This window comes from Salmo salar, chromosome ssa29 (genome assembly GCF_905237065.1).
Source record: "Salmo salar chromosome ssa29, Ssal_v3.1, whole genome shotgun sequence".
In the NCBI taxonomy this organism is placed as follows: Eukaryota; Metazoa; Chordata; class Actinopteri; order Salmoniformes; family Salmonidae; genus Salmo; species Salmo salar.
In genome coordinates this window covers 23,644,234-23,661,052 of record NC_059470.1, presented here as the reverse complement: position 1 = coordinate 23,661,052, position 16,819 = coordinate 23,644,234, and the positions used below count along the sequence as shown (strand labels likewise).

Here is a 16,819-nt window from a genome sequence, read left to right as displayed (position 1 = left end):
AGCATAGGTTACTGCATGTTCTATCTGAAATCGAAATATTGGGGTACAAAATTGGCTAAGCAATTGCTATACAGTACTACATTCCTAATGAAAACTCTTTGTTGTGTAATAGTAGCTCACCAACCTTGTCTCGTTGTAATTTCCCAGACTCCCCGGCGCAGTCAGCTTACAGGAAGCACCGAGCTCCTAGAACCCTCGGTGCCGGAGCAGGGCAAGAGGAAGCAGCAACGCAACAAACTGATGCATAAAAACGGGGTGGAGAAACCACCATCGCGCTACAAGAGGAGGAAGAAGGAGGAAGAGGAGAAGCAGATTGGTTATTCCAGTACTGACACTCTGATGACCCAGCTCAAACAGGTACAGGTCATAGTAGTCAGCCACCGAACAGTGTTGAATGAATGTGTTGATTGGCTGATTGGTCTGGTCATGTTCCCAGTCCTGAAACATAAAAACAAGAGTTTTATTTTGTACATATTTCCATATATGGCATTAAATATTTCACGTGTGTGGTGTCGCTATGTGCAGATTAGCACTCAGGCTGCTTTATAGATGAAAGTGTATCGTTCTCTGCAGTTGCTTAGGTACAAATGTGGGTGTTTATTTTGCTATTTTCTGTTAGCACACCTCATAAATCACTCATCTTAATGTGGAATGAAATGGTCTGTGGATTTTTTTAAAGAATCACTCAACATTTGTGGAAGGCATAAACCGAATATTAAATGAAAAATCGAATACTTAGTTGACTAATAATAAAAGAAAGAAATTGTCATTCAAATTATGACGAGATATACCATGGGTTATGCAGTGGTGAACCTTTCACAGGGTCACAATGAAATGTTTGCCAAAAAATTCCCAAGGCTGCAATTCCCAAGGCATACACTTTTGATAACCATATAACGTTAGGTTAAAATTACTTCAGTTATTACACCCCCAGAAAAGGTCATTAATTACAGTCAAATGTTTTCATTCAATTTCTAGAACTAGTTTTGATCCTGTTCAGTGCTTACCTCGAAATATAAGCAGTGAGAAAGCCTTTAAAATACAGTACCACGTACAGCGTCCCTTCTGCTCTCACTAACCCTCCTTCCTCTCTTCCTCCACCCCCACAGCAGCTTTCCCTGCTGCCCCTGATAGAGCCCCTGATGGGGGTCAACTTTGCTCACTTTCCCCCCTTCGGCAGCGGGCAGCTGAACGGGGAGAACAATCTGTCAGGATCCTTTGGCAGCGCTTCGCTGGGCGGCGTGTCAGACTACTACTCTCAGCTCATCTACAAGGTGAGGAGAGATCACTAGTGTATGCACATCCATCCTATTCCCAGGTGGAGTGTAGAAAAAAGTATAGGATAGGAAAAGGAACATTTTTCCTAGAAAATAAAATGGATAGCCGCACATTGTTGAATGCTCCTGTATACCAAAACAAATTTCCCTAGTTGGATCCAGTTACAATGTTGTGTGGTTTGCCATTTTGTAGCAGAACAACTTGAGCAACCCACCTACCCCTCCAGCATCACTCCCTCCCACGCCGCCCCCCGTGGCGAGGCAGAAGATGGTCAACGGGTTCGCCACGGTCGAGGAGCTTACCAGAAAAGCTGCCGTCTTGGGTGGCCATGATGGTAAAGTGGGACTCAACATTTTCTAAATCTTCTGTGCCTCTGTCTCACTTCTTTGGAGATGTAATGCTGTAGTAATATTATAGCTAATATTAAAGAGTGATCTAAAATGTATTCTATATCAAAGAATCCCTACTGGGATTGCAATGGAAAAAGACACATTTCTAAGGTCTGAAAATAAAAGGAACAATAAATGTTTTACTTTCTCCCTATAGGCCTGAAAGCCAAGCAGCTACCTACAGCGTTCCAGACAGAAAAAGACCTGCTGGCCCATGCCATCACCCAGGGGCCCAAGACGGTGGACGTCCCCGCCTCGCTCCCCACACCACCCCATAACAACCAGGAGGAACTCAGGTGAGCCTTTGAAGGACTTGCAAATCCACATTTCAATGGGAATTTTGCTTCTGAACGGAGAGTGGAGTATTAAACAGACTTATACCCTTCTGCACTACTGAGCTGAGCCAAGCTGTGCTGCCCGGGCCTGGTTACGTGAAGGAGCCCAGTGGTTGAACTAGTTTCCCTGATTCTGTGTACATTCCAGGAGCCAGGACCACTGTGCGGACAGGGACACCCCTGATAGCTTCGTCCCCTCCTCGTCCCCCGAGAGTGTGGTCGGCGTGGAGATCAGCCGCTACCCCGACTTGTCAAATGTCAAGGAGGAGCCCCCGTCCCCTTGCTCCTCCCCTGTAATTCCCATGCTGCCTAGCGCCAGCGGGAAAGGTAAGAATCACACATACACAACTTTCACTCCTGACTGAACAAGGGCTACAAAAATCTAATCCAATTTTATTCATCAGGTGTGAACTAACAGTGAAATGCTTAATTACAGGCCCTTCCCAGCAATCCAGAGAGAAAGAAAATAGAGAAATAATAGATACACAATGAGTAACGATAACTTGGATATATATATAAAAATATAAACGCAACAACTCTGGTTGACATTCTTGCAGTCAACATGCCAATTGCATACTCCCTCAACTTGAGACATCTGTGGCATGTGACAAAACTGCACATTTTCATGACCCTTTTATTATCCCCTGCACAAGGTCTACCTGTGTAATGATCATGCTTTTTAATCAGCTTCTTGATATGGATTATCTTGGCAAAGAAGAAATGCTCACTAACAGGGATGTAAACAAATTTGTGCACAAAATTGGAGAGAAATAAGCTTTTTGTGCATATAGAACATTTCTGGGATCTTTTATTTCATCAGTGTACAAGGGGTACCAGTACAGAGTCACTGTGCCAGGGTACGAGGTAATTGAGGAAAATATGTACCTATAACTAGGAATAAAGTGACAGATCGTAAACACTACCAGCAGTGTATGTGATGAGTCGGTTAAATAGCTTCCCAGACTATTTGCATTAACTACTTATCAGTCTTATGGCTTGGTGGTAGAAGTTGTTCAGGGTCCTGTTGGTTCCAGACTTGTTGCATCCGTACCACTGGCCGTGGGTAGCAGAGAGAACAGTCTATGACTTGGGTGTCTTTGACAATTTTTAGGGCCTTCCTCTGACACCGCCTGGTATAGAGGTCCTAGATGATAGGGAGCTCGGCCCCAGGAATGTACTGGCCTGTATGCACTACCCTCTGTAGTGGTTGGATGTCAAGCAATTATCATACCAAGCGGTGATTGACTGTCAAGATGCTCTCAGTGGTGCAGCTGTAGAATTTTGAGGATCTGAGAGCCCATGCCAAATCTTTTCAGCCTCTTGGGGGGGAAGAGGTGTTGTCATGCCCTCTTCATGACTGTGTTGGCGTGTTTGGACCATGATAGGTCCTTAGTGATGTGGACACTGAAGAACTTGAAGCTCTCGACCCTCTCCACTACAGCTCTGTGTGCTCGGCCCCCCATTTCTTGTAGTCCACGATTAGCTCCTTTGTCTTGCTGACGTTGAGGGAGAGGTTGTTGTCCTGGTACCACACTGCCAGGTCTTTGAACTCCCTATAGGCTGTCTCATTGTCGTCAGCAAACTTAATGATGGTGTTGGAGTTGTGCGCGGCCACGCAGGAACAGGGAATACAGGAAGGGACTAAGCACGCACCCGAGGGCTCCCCGTGTTATTTTATAGTTATGCTGAGTCATAAGAAGTTTTTCTTGTTGGTAAATATCTTTAATAATCATTCCCAGGCCAGTGTTGTACAAGCATCATTTGTGTTAGTTCCTCTATAATATTACATTGTCTGGTTGTTTCCCTCAGGGACTGAGATTAAGCGAGAGGTCAAGACTGAACCCTCAAGCTCCTTTTTCGGGTCCCAGTTCAGACAGGCTCCCTCCTGCTCCAAAGCTGGCCTGGTAACCATAGCTATCACCTTGAATCCGGTCGCAGCGGAGGTGAGTGGTTAAATACAACTGTAAACAACCCATTTTGACGACTATACTTGATCTGATCTTAGACACTAAATGGCAGTAGACATTCTGAAAACATACATACAGTTGAAGTCGGAAGTTTACATACACTTAGGTTGGAGTCATTAAAACTCGTTTTTCAACCACTCCACAAATTTCTTGTTAACAAAGTATAGTTTTGGCAAGTCGGTTAGGACATCTACTTTATACATGACACAAGTAATTTTTCCAACAATTGTTTACAGACAGATTATTTGACTTATAATTCACTGTATCACAATTCCAGTGAGTCAGAAGTTTACATACACGAAGTTGACTGTGCCTTTAAACAGCTTGGAAAATTCCAGAAAATGATGTCATGGCTTTAGAAGCTTCTGATAGGCTAATTGACATAATTTGAGTCAATTGGAGGTGTACCTGTGGATGTATTTCAAGGCCTACCTTCAAGCTCAGTGCCTCTTTACTTGACATCATGGGAAAATCAAAAGAAATCAGCCAAGACCTCAGAAAAATTGTAGATCTTCACAAGTCTGGTTCATACTTGGGAGCAATTTCCAAACGACAGAAGGTACCACGTTCATCTGTACAAACAATAGTATACAAGTATAAACACCATGGGACCACTCAGCCGTCATACCGCTCAGGAAGGAGACGCATTCTGTCTCCTAGAGATGAACGTACTTTGGTGCGAAAAGTGCAAATCAATCCCAGAACAACAGCAAAGGACCTTGTGAAGATGCTGGAGGAAACAGGTACAAAAGTATCTATATCCACAGTAAAAAGAGTCCTATATCGACATAACCTGAAAGGCCGCTCAGCAAGGAAGAAGCCACTGCTCCAGAACCGCCATAAAAAAAGCAACACTACGGTTTGCAACTGCACATGGGGACAAACATCACACTTTTTGGAGAAATGTCCTCTGGTCTGATGAAACAAAAATAGAATTGTTTGGCCATAATGACCATCGTTATGTTTGGAGGAAAAAGGGGGATGCTTGCAAGCCGAAGAACACCATCCCAACTGTAAAGCACGGAGGTGGCAGCATCATGTTGTGGGGGTGCTTTGCTGCAGGAAGGACCGGTGCACCTAACAAAATAGATGCCATCATGAGGGAGGAAAATTGTGGATATTTTGAAGTAACATCTCAAGACATCAGTCAGGAAGTTAAAGCTTGGTCGCAAATGGGTCTTCCAAATGGACAATGACCCCAAGCATACTTCCAAAGTTGTGGCAAAATGGCTTAAGGACAACAAAGTCAAGGTATTGGAGTGGCCATCACAAAGCCCTGACCTCAATCCCATAGAAAATTTGTGGGCAAAACTGAAAAAGCGTGTGCGAGCAAGGAGGCCTACAAACCTGACTCAGTTACACCAGCTTTGTCAGGAGGAATGGGCCAAAATATACCCAACTTATTGTGGGAAGCTTGTGGAAGGCTACCCGAAACGTTTGACCCAAGTTAAACAATTTAAAGGCAATGCTACCAAATACTAGTTGAGTGTATGTAAACTTCTGACCCACTGGGAATGTGATGAAAGAAATAAATCACTCTACTATTATTCTGACATTTCACATTCTTAAAATAGTGGTGATCCTAACTGACCTAAGACAGGGCATTTTTACTAGGATTAAATGTCAGGAATTGTGAAAAACTGAGTTTAAATGTGTTTGGCTAAGGTGTATGTAAACTTCCAACTTCAACTGTACATTTAAATAAACTACCGGGTAACCAAGCCAGACCATATGCAAGATAGACAAAATGGGTTGTCTCGCATAAGGCTGTTTGTATTGGCCGTCACTGGCTATGAACTTATTTGACCCCCCTGACCCTTTCCGGACCTGTAGAACATCCCTGGCATGGTGGCTGCGGTGGCCGACCTGCTGTGTGTGAACATCCCTGTTAGCTACGAGGTGAGCCGCGGCCCCGAGCGTAGCTCCCTGGCCCTGCTGGCTGGAGTCAAGGTGCCTCAGACCCAGGGTGTGGACCCCCACCATGCAGCCATGTTCCCCCAGCAGCCCCCCGCCATGAGGTTCCTGAGACCCCCCGGACCGCCCACCCATCCCGGAATTAGCCAGCAGCCACCTACCAGCGCTGGTCAGTACACACCAGTAATGCAACTTTAAACTACTGATAGTGATGGGAGAAATAGGTGTTTCTGGCCCACAGAGCTAGTTAAATCGTGGTGGAACCATACCTTTAAGTTAGCACTTTCTTTTACTGATTTTCCTATTACTTTCCATACAAACAATTGTCTGTTTCGAAAAGATTTTGAACAAAGAGCTAGGCATGGAAACACTAGTCTGTGTGTGAGCCAGAGCTCTCTGATAGTCCTATCTAGCCTTTATTGATCATGTCTGAGATTTGAAGTTTAATGAAATCCCCTAATGGTTGGGGATGATGAACCTGTTAGGTCTTCAGTTTCAGACTTTCAAAGTATAATATGGTTGTCTTAATTGATTTTGAAGAAGCCATGTGAAATGACCCAAATGCAATCGTACTAGCGGTCTGTTTTGTTCTTGTTCACCCAAGTGTTTTGATTGACGAATTGAGGTTGAAATTGCATGTTTTGTTGGTTGATACATTTAAGTGTTCTGCAATGTTGATGGTCAGTTTGATTGAGTCGTTTGTGTTTTAGGTCCGTCTGCCAGGGGAGACAGGCCTAAACCCCAGTGGTGCTGGAACTGCAAGGTGCTGGTTCTGGGAAACGGAGTCCGCAAGTCCACCAAAGACCTACCCTGCAGCAAACGGGTAAGCCCCAGATCAGTTGTTGCTCGACTGAAGCAAATATTTTTATTTTACTAGGCAAGTCAGTTAAGAACAAATTCTTATTTACAATGGCAGCCAAACCCTAGCGATGCTGGGCCCGCCCTATGGGACTCCCAATCATGGCCAGTTGTGATACAGCCTGGAATCGAACCAGGGTCTGTAGTGACGCCTCCAGCACTGAGATGCAGTGCCTTAGACCGCTGCCACACTCGGGAGCTCCAAAAGTATTGTTAGTTAATTTGAACACGTTTAGTTATTTGAATTGTATAAGCCTGAAAGTCATTCCTATCATGTCTACAGTATCAGTTTGGTTGCTGAGGAATGAGATTTATCTGAGCCAAAAAAGGAATGAAAAAAAGTAAAGCTAAGGCCTGCTTTTATGAATTTATCAGCCCCTCTTTGGGATTGACATTTTTTTTGCGTTCTTATTCAAATTCATGTCATCATTTGCTCTTAGTTCCTCCAGCCCTCCCTTATGTACCATCCATATAAAGAGCTTGAGGTTAAAGTATACTTTGAGGACTTCAAAGCATGCGACCTGCCTCAAGTCCTCCCCTTAGGGGGGTACGTAGAAAACGGTTGCCTTATTATGCTAATCCCCATTCCCTTTGGGGAAGTAACGATCCGCCCCAGAACAATTACCAGTTTAACTGCCTAACCCCCGAGGGACCACTGCCACGACACACTTCCTTATTTACCACGGGAGGAGTCGAGATGGCCCGAGTTGAGTATGTAAATACAAGTCTGTTTAAATCAGGAGTTACCTTTGTCTTCCTCCTCTTCCTGCCAGCCCACACACAGGCTATGCAAATGTCCCGACTCTTTATGGCGTCAACACAATGGCTGTGGCACAGCAGGCTTTTTGATCCATAGGTTCCCATATGTAGGATATCTTCGAGGATCACTTTCAGGAGTGCATATGGGGTAGTAGTAGTTTCAGGACTGTGCGTCTCATGCACGTTCAGGCAGAGTGGCCTTGTCTGTGACCTGGGTCATGTTCATTTAGGCAAAACGTTTTGCAACGGAAAACTAAAATGAGTGTTTCTAATTGCACAGGTTGTTAATACCTGCCTGTTTCACTGAGACGTTTCTTCCTTTTTGTGCCTAATGTACATGATGCTGACTTGTCTCTGCTTTCCACAGGAGAGACCGAACCATGCCGGGGGCAGCATGGTCTTCTGCAGCCATAACTGTTTCGTCCTCCACGCCACTGCCACACAATCCAAAACCATGGACAGTAAGGTGTGTATCTCTAACTGTACTCAACACATCTTTTGCTCTCTTAGCTTTTTGAGAGAACCTCACTGATACCAGTATGGTATGTAGACAATTTGTACTGTCAAGAAAATCCTGAAAAAGTCCAGGATTTTTTTAATGGTGTTTTCCAGGTCAGGAAAAGTAAAAATAATAAATTAATTTCATAGTTTCTGTTAAGGTAATTTATTCAGGCACATTTTATCAAAGGAATAAAAATCGACAGGAACGGAATGACACTTTAGTGCGTCTGTGTTTGCGAGCATCACCTGCATTTGTGCAAGACGAGTGGGCCGTTGCTCAAGTAGAGCAAGACAGTCGGCATTGCAACAGCATGTAGGCCTAGCCTATAAAATGATAGTCTGTTCTCTAAAAACTAGGTAGCCAATTCAAAACATATAATTGTACCCCCTAAGGTCAATGTCCGCGCCCCCCCGCAAAAATTGAATTAGCATAATACAAAAATATATTTGTTGACTGATCTCTCTCAGATATATAGGACAGACAGTTCAGAACAAATTTCCTTTAGACTATCCGTTGTTCCATTCGTTTGTATGGGTTAATAGCAGTAAGGCCAAAATGTATTTTATCATATTCTTTTTTAAACTTCAAGGGGTCTTAAAATTCTAAATCAAATAGCAAAATGATCCTTGGTATGACCTTCCTAAAACAATTCCATATGGCTTAGCTCCCCGGCATAACCCATAAGAGTCTAATTGTTTAGCTATTATTAGCATATAATGTTTTCGTCATGTCCCAAAAAACGTTCCACCGACACTTGCAAATAAGGCCATAATGTTTAACTTTTTTTGAATGATTCATGTTTAATTTAAAAGATTATTTTAGAAAGAATGATTCACTTCGATGTTGTATTATTTGGGATTCGTTCAATTCCAGTTGATTTGGATGTATGGGACATTGCAACTCGATAGATGCTAGTCAGCCTGCAAAGTAAACAATTCTAAAGTAGCTAAGATAAATATGACTAAACCAGAAACATTTATTTTAGAAAATGGCCTACCATAGCCATTTGATCTTTGATATATTGAATGAGCAAATTTTTTCAAAAGGCGTGAAATGTTATACATTAAGGGTGGTTAACCATTCTCCAGAAGAGCTAATGGGTGTGCAAGCTTTTATTTCTAATGGGTGTGCAAGCTTTTATTTCTAATGGGTGTGCAGGCTTTTATTTCTAATGGGTGTGCAGGCTTTTATTCCCCTCCAACAAAACACATTTTAGAAATGACCTGCTCAACCGGACCTTGATAAATGGGCTCTGATGTGTTTCACGAGGTAGCTCATCAGACTGAGGGTTGACTACGTGTTTGATACAGTTGCCTAACAGGTATTCTACTGTGGGGGGTTAAGTACCTTGCTCAACGACAGGAGATGGTACATGTAATCAGAGAGCAGCCTCCCAGAGAGCCTCACTTATTTACACGTACATAGCGACGTCGCCAATTGTTGGTCATGGAAATGTTGTTAAGTCATGAAAAAGTGTCTCCAAAAAAGATTCCAGCTGTCAAAATGTGTATGAACGTTGGTATTGTTATAATGGGTTGGACTCATAGATTGCATGGAGAATGAGTGGATTTATGTGTTCATTTAAGCGCAGTCAAAAAGCAGGTGGATTATTTTAACATGGTCAAACAATGACCAAAGATGCCATTGCTGAGAGGAATTTGCATTGGATTCCTAATGAGTAAACTCTCTTTCGCAGCCAAACATGTCTCCTCTCTTGCCTGAGTCGTCGGTCAAAGAGAGCCCGTCCAAGGTGCTCCACCAGTATAGTAACAACATGTCCACACTGGACGTCCACTGCCTGGCCCAGCTGCAGCCCAAACAGTCGCCCCCCTCCAGCCCCCGTCTCATCTCCTTCCCCTCTGAGAAACCCAAGCCGGACACTCTCAAGGTGACGGTCAAATTCAAGCCAAGGCCCAGGGCGGTCCACTCAGCCAGCGGGGAAGGTGATATGTCGCCGCACCACCACAAGCGCTGGAAGGGCCTGCGTTGGCGCAAGTGGAGCGTGCACATTGTGGTTCCCACTAGGAGAACGCTGCTGTCCTCTCTGCCCAGTGAGGACGAGATGGACAAGCTGCTGAGGAAGCTGGGTGCCTCTCTGCGTCCTGATCCCCTTCCCCGCGACCTTCGACGTTGCTGCTTCTGCCACGAGGAGGGCGACGGTGTGACGGACGGGCCCGCCCGGCTCCTCAACCTGGACCTCGACTTGTGGGTGCACCTTAACTGCGCACTGTGGTCATCGGAGGTGTATGAGACGCAGGCAGGCGCCCTTATCAACGTGGAGCTGGCGTTACGGCGGGGCATGGCGGTGCGCTGTGCCTACTGCCAGCAGACGGGTGCCACCAGCCGCTGCCACCGGTTGCGCTGCGCCAATGCCTACCACTTCACATGCGCCCTCAAGGCCCAGTGCACCTTCTTCAAGGACAAGACCATGCTGTGCCACCTGCACCGGCCCCGGGGCATCGGCAGCGACAGGGCCGTGGCGCCCGCCACTAACGACCACGAGCTGCGCTGCTTCGCAGTGTTCCGCCGTGTCTACGTGCAGCGTGATGAGGCGCGGCAGATGGCCAGCATCATGCAGCGTGGCGAGCACCAGCACACGTTCCGTGTGGGCAGCCTGGTGTTCCACACTGTGGGTCAGCTGCTTCCTCAGCAGATGGCCGCCTTCCACTCGGCCAACGCCATCTTCCCCGTGGGCTACCGGGCCAGCCGCATCTACTGGAGCACGCGTCACGGCAACCGCCGCTGCCGCTACCTGTGCTCGGTGGAGGAGAACGAGGGCCGGCCGGAGTTTGTGGTGCGGGTGATGGAACAGGGCTACGATGACCTGGTGCTCACCGGCGCCTCACCCAAAGGTAAGGAGGCGTGGTGGGGTGAGAAACAGACGTGGGGGGGGGGGGGGGTTGCAACAGAAAATGAAAATGTCCAGGTAGTCCCTCTCCGTTTCAGTCAGTTTTAATGTCCAGCTAGTCCATCTGTTTGTCAGTTTTCTTCCATGAAGTGCCTTATGAACATGACCTTATTGACCTCACCCCTGAATATCCATTTTGTTGTGTTGTAGGTGTCTGGGACAAGATTCTGGAGCCTGTGGCTGAGCGGCGTAACGAGTCTGGAACGCTGAAATTGTTCCCCGTCTACCTGAAGGGAGAGGACCTGTTTGGATTCACTGTCACTGCTGTCACCAGGATCGTGGAATCGGTAAGAGCAGAGATGGCAAGAGAGAGTAGAAGGTTTTAGGTGGGTGTATACAGTGCATTCGGAAAGTATTCAGACCCCTTGACTTTTTACACATTTTGTTACGTTAGACTTATTCACAAATTGATTCAATCATTTTTTCCCCCCTGAAAATCTAACACGATACCCCATAATGAAAAATAAAAAAATCAAGCCCTTTACTTTGTTGAAGCACTTTTGGCAGCGATTACAGCCTTGAGTCTTCTTGGGTATGACGCTACAAGCTTGGCACACCTGTATTTGGGGAGTTTCTCCCATTCTTCTCTGCAGATCCTCTCAAGCTCTATCAGGTAGGATGGGGAGCGTCGCTGCACAGCTATTTTCAGGTCTCTGCAGACATGTTTGATCGGGTTCATGTCCGGGCTCTGGTCGGGCCAGTCAAGGACATTCAGAGACTTGTCCTGAAACCACTCCTGCGTTGTCTTGGCTGTGTGCTTAGGGTCGTTGTCCTGTTGGAAGGTGAGCAGATTTTCTTCAAGAATCTCTCTGTACTTTGCTCCGTTAATATTTCCCTCGATCCTGCCGAGTCCCTGCCACTGAAAAACATCCCCAAAGCATGATGCTGCCACCACCATGTAGGGATGGTGCCAGGTTTCCTCCAGACAGGACACTTGGCATTCAGGCTAAAGAGTTCAATCTTGGTGTCATCAGACCAGAGAATCTTGTTTCTCATGGTCTGAGTCCTTTAGATGCCTTTTGGCAAGCTCCAAGCGGGCTGTCATGTGGCTTCCGTCTGGCTACTCTACCATAAAAGCCTGATTGGTGGAGTCCTGCAGAGATGGTTGTCCTTCTGGAAGGTTCTCCCATCTCCACAGAGGAACTCTGGAGCGACCATCCGGTTCTTGGTCACCCCCCTGACCAAGGCCCTTCTCCCTCGATTGCTCAGTTTGGCTGGGCGGCCAGCGCTAAGAAAAGTTTGTGGTTCCAAACTTCTTCCAGTTAAGAATGATGGAGGCCACTGTGTTCTTGGGGACCTTCAATGCTGCAGAAATGTTTTGGTACCCTTCCCCAGATCTGTGCCTCGACACAATTCCTTCGACCTCATGGCTTGGTTTTTGCTGACATGCACTGTCAACTGTGGGACCTTATATAGACAGTTGTGTGCCTTTCCAAATCATGTCCAATCAATTGAATTTACCACAATTAAGTTGTAGAAACATCAAGGATGATCAACGGAAATAGGATGCACCTGAGCTCAATTTCGAGTCTTATAGCAAAGGTTCTGAATACTTATGTAAATAAGGTGTTTCATATTTTTAATACATTTGCAAACATTTCTAAAAACCTGTTTTCGATTTGTCTTTATGGAGTATTGTGTGTAGATTGAGGGAAAACATTTATTTAATCCATTTTAGAATAAGGCTGTAATGTAACAATTTGGAAAAAGGGAACAGGTCTGAATAATTTCCGAATGCACTGTAGCTAACCCAGTTTGGGTTTGAATTTTGAATTTTCTTCTCCAAGGCCATTGGTTTGGGTAAATCAAAACATTTTTGTTAAAAGCACCAATACAAAATAGCTTCAACTCCATGAAGTGCTTTGAAGGAAAAGGCTTTTCACAGGCACAGGAGGTTCTCCAGCAGACACTATTGGCTTTTCAGTTGATTATGAAAGCACTTTTTCAATCGAAGGTTAAGTGGTGTAAGACATTTCTTAAAGAAATTACCTGTAGGAAAAACTGTTCAATATATCCACTTACAAATCATAATGGCAACCTGCAATGCACTATTGAGTGTTTAAATTAAGTTTAAAACTTTTGGTCATTATAAACCCTCAAACCACTTAAATGTTAAAATATATATTTTTCATTATCTCTCTGTGTGTGTGTGTGTGTGTGTGTGTGTGTGTGTGTGTGTGCGCGCACGCCTGGATCTCCCAGCTCCCTGGAGTGGAGGCCTGTGAAAGTTATACTTTCCGTTTTGGACGGAACCCTCTGATGGATCTCCCCTTGGCCATCAACCCAACTGGCAGTGCCCGCTCGGAACCCAAGACCTGCACCCATGTCAAGAGGTTGGTGTTAAGGTATTCTGTATGATTTTACACTTAACTTCCTGCCATGTTTGTTTTGGCCATTGTTTTAATCTCTGGAAAACGTTGTCTTTGTTCCATCCACAACGAGGTGTTTTCTCTCTTCTTCAGTATCTTCTTTATGCACGTTTTTTTAACGTCACTTCACAGATTCCTAGTTGTAGGAAACGAGTCATGAGGTTCCTTTGATTTAAATCAATGTAACAAAAACAAGCGCTTTCCTCCATCACTCTTTTCTTGTGATGTCGTCATCCTTCATTGTCACGTCCATTTTCAGTCAATCTTGTACGTGTCACTGTTTTAGTGCTATATTAACCCATAATTCTGTTTATGTAAATTCTACTTTCTTATAAAGCTAGATGTTGGTATCCCTGCTAGAAAGGGTTCTGCTCTTAGCCACACAATAGCTGCCTCTCCACCCAATAACTAACTCCTACTTGATTCTCGTTTGGTGAAACTCTTACGGCCGCTTTCCCGGAGGCCCAAATTAAGCCTATTCCTGTACCTTTAAATGGACTGTCTCCATTAACAATGCCAGTTAGGAGTGGGCATAATCTGCGTTCAGGAAGCCCCCATACACAGTCCAACCCTACAAAAGTAGTACTGTAATTCTAACTTCCTGTTGTGGAAATGCTTCAGGGTGTCTCGTGTGTTTTGGCTTCTCCTCTTCCTGTAGATCTCACACTTTGTCCAGCACCGGCGGCTCCTCTAAATCCATGCAGACGGTTGGCAGCGTGGGTGTGGTGGAAGCACCAGAAGAGGTGACCCCCAAGCAGTTTGCATCCGTCCCCTTCCAGTACCGACGCATGAAGGCAGAGTGGAAGAGCAATGTGTACCTGGCGCGCTCCCGCATTCAGGTGGGCACCTTTGCCACTCTGTGCTAGGGCTACATGCGGTCTCTACACATCACTGATGCAGATTCAATATACTTCTCTAACTTATTAGAAACGTGTCATAAGCTATTTTGTTTTGATGTACATTGATTGGGTTATGACTGATATGGCAGCATTCATAGTAGTCGAGTTAAGTTGTTTGAGGTGTTGACCCGCACTGTGTCTGTCCTCGGGCAGGGGTTGGGTCTGTACGCTGCCAGGGACATTGAGTCCCACACCATGGTGATTGAGTACATCGGTACCCTCATTCGCAACGAGGTCGCCAACCGGATGGAGAAGATGTATGAATCCCAGGTGAGTTTAAATAGTCATTTTTACCACAAGACTAGATACACTACATGTGTAAGGCCATTCTGCTGTGTGCTTGATTTTATACACCTTTAAGCAACGGGTGTGGCTGACATAGCCGAATCCACTCATTTGAAGTGGTGTCTAAATACTTTTGGCCATGTATCCGGCCTCCTAAAAACATAGCGCCTCCAGAAAGTATTCACATTACAGCCTGAATATAAAATGTTGATATTTTTGTCACTGGCCTACACACAAACCCCATAATGTCAGTGGAATTGTTTACAAATGAAAAGCTGAAATATTTTGAGTCAATAAGTTACATGGACTCACTGTGTGCAATAAGTGTTTAACATGATTTTTGAGTGACTGCCTCATCTCTGTACGGTCCCTCAGTCGAGCAGTGAATTTCAAACAGATTCAACCACAAAGACCAGGGAGGTTTTCCAACGCCTCGCAAAGGGCACTCATGGGTAGATAAAACATTATTTACAAAAGCAGACATTGAATATCACTTTGAATAGTGTATAAATACACCCAGTCACTACAAAAGATACAGGTGTCCTTAACTCAGTTGACAGAGAGAAAGGAAACCCCTCAGGGATTTCACCATGAGGCCAATGGAGACTTAAAAACAGAGTTTAAATGGCTGTGATAGGAGAACACTGAGGATGGATCAACAACATTGTAGTTAGTGCATTCAGACCCCTTGACTTTTTCCACATTTTATTACGTTAGCCTAATTCTAAAATTGATTATAGTTTTTTTCCTCAATCGACACACAATACCCCATAATGACAAAGCAAAAACAAGTTTAGAAATGTGTTAATTTAAAAACACATTTACATAAGTATTCAAACCCTTTACTCAGTACTTTGTTGAAGCACCTTTGGCAGTGGTTACAGCCTCAAGTCTTCTTAGGTATGATGCTACAAGCTTGGCACACCTTTATTTGGGGAGTATCGCCTATTCTTCTCTGCAGATCCTCTCAAGCTCTGTCAGATTGGATGGGGAGCGTCGCTGCACAGATATTTTCAGGTCTCTCTAGAGATGTTAGATCGGGTTCAAGTCCCAGTCCAGGCTCTGGCTGGGCCACTCAGACACTTGTACCGAAGCCACTCCTGCGTTGTCTTGTCTGTGTGCTTAGGGTCGTTGTCCTGTTGGAAGGTGAACCTTCGCCCAGTCTGAGGTCCTGAGTGCTCTGGAGCAGGTTTTCATCAAGGATCTCTCTGTACTTTACTCCGTTCATCTTTCCCTCGATCCTGACTAGTCTCCCAGTCCCTGCAGCTGAAAAACATCCCCGCAGCATGATGCTGCTACCACCATGCTTCACTGTAGGGATGATGCCAGGTTTCCTCCAGATGTGACGCTTGGCATTCAGGCCAAAGAGTTCAATCTTGGTTTCATCAGACCAGAGAATGTTTCTCATGGTCTGAGAGTCCTTTAGGTGCCTTTTGGCAAACTCCAAGCGGGCTGTCATGTGCCTTTTACTGAGGAGAGGCTTCTGTCTGGTCACTACCATAAAGGCCTGATTGGTAGAGTGCTGTAGAGATGGTTGTCCTTCTGGAAGGTTCTCCCATCTCCACAGAGGAACTCTGAGTGACCATCGGGCTCTTGGTCAACTCCCTGACCAAGGCCCTTCTCCCCCAATTGCTCAGTTTGGCCAGGCGGCCAGCTCTAGGAAGAGGTTGGTGGTTCCAAACTTCTTCCATGTAAGAATGATGGAGGCCACTGTGTTCTTGGTGATCTTCAATGCTGCAGACATTGTTTCACTGTCATTACGGGGTGTTGTGTAGATGGGTGAGAGTCAATTTAATCCATTTTGAATTCAGGCTGTAACAAGTCGAGGGGGATGAATCATTTCTGAAGGCACTTTATCTACAAGACAAGCATGGCAATTTTGTATCTTACATATTTGATTCTATTGCTGTGCTGCAGAACCGTGGAGTCTACATGTTCCGCCTGGACAGTGAGCATGTCGTCGACGCCACCATAACAGGCGGACCAGCAAGGTGGGAGTTTCTACGTTCCAAATACATCATTTGACCCCCACTTATGTTACATTTCACTAGCATTTAGAAAAGTTGTTTACCCTTTATCATCCTCAGATATATCAACCACTCCTGTGCCCCCAACTGCATCACTGAGGCCGTGAGCTTGGAGAGAGGTGTTAAGATCGTCATCAGCTCCTGCCGTAATATCCAGAGAGGAGAGGAGGTAAGATATGTACCTTTCATTAACAATATTACTTTATATTGGGAGTAGAGACTGGGAATGAATTGCACTGTAGCTACCTCAAACATTAAGCTAACACATGAATAACAATGGTCTCGTCATATCAAGCATGCATTGATATCTTTATCAAAGTTTTGCATGT

The 16,819-nt window shown here is 45.1% G+C and overlaps 1 protein-coding gene across 1 annotated transcript in view; it reads left to right on the top strand.

Annotated features, from left to right (window-relative positions):
* Positions 1-16,819, top strand: part of LOC106590429 (histone-lysine N-methyltransferase 2C) — a 235,249-nt gene that overhangs the window by 216,797 nt on the left and 1,633 nt on the right. The window contains exons 45-60 of the mRNA XM_014181457.2: positions 148-357; positions 1,110-1,274; positions 1,471-1,612; positions 1,825-1,963; positions 2,151-2,329; positions 3,812-3,945; positions 5,803-6,052; positions 6,594-6,706; positions 7,868-7,966; positions 9,699-10,854; positions 11,061-11,197; positions 13,113-13,243; positions 13,938-14,118; positions 14,332-14,448; positions 16,381-16,454; positions 16,551-16,659. Coding sequence (XP_014036932.2) covers positions 148-357; positions 1,110-1,274; positions 1,471-1,612; positions 1,825-1,963; positions 2,151-2,329; positions 3,812-3,945; positions 5,803-6,052; positions 6,594-6,706; positions 7,868-7,966; positions 9,699-10,854; positions 11,061-11,197; positions 13,113-13,243; positions 13,938-14,118; positions 14,332-14,448; positions 16,381-16,454; positions 16,551-16,659 — 3,336 coding nt within the window. The remainder of the gene's footprint in view (positions 1-147; positions 358-1,109; positions 1,275-1,470; positions 1,613-1,824; positions 1,964-2,150; positions 2,330-3,811; positions 3,946-5,802; positions 6,053-6,593; positions 6,707-7,867; positions 7,967-9,698; positions 10,855-11,060; positions 11,198-13,112; positions 13,244-13,937; positions 14,119-14,331; positions 14,449-16,380; positions 16,455-16,550; positions 16,660-16,819) is intronic.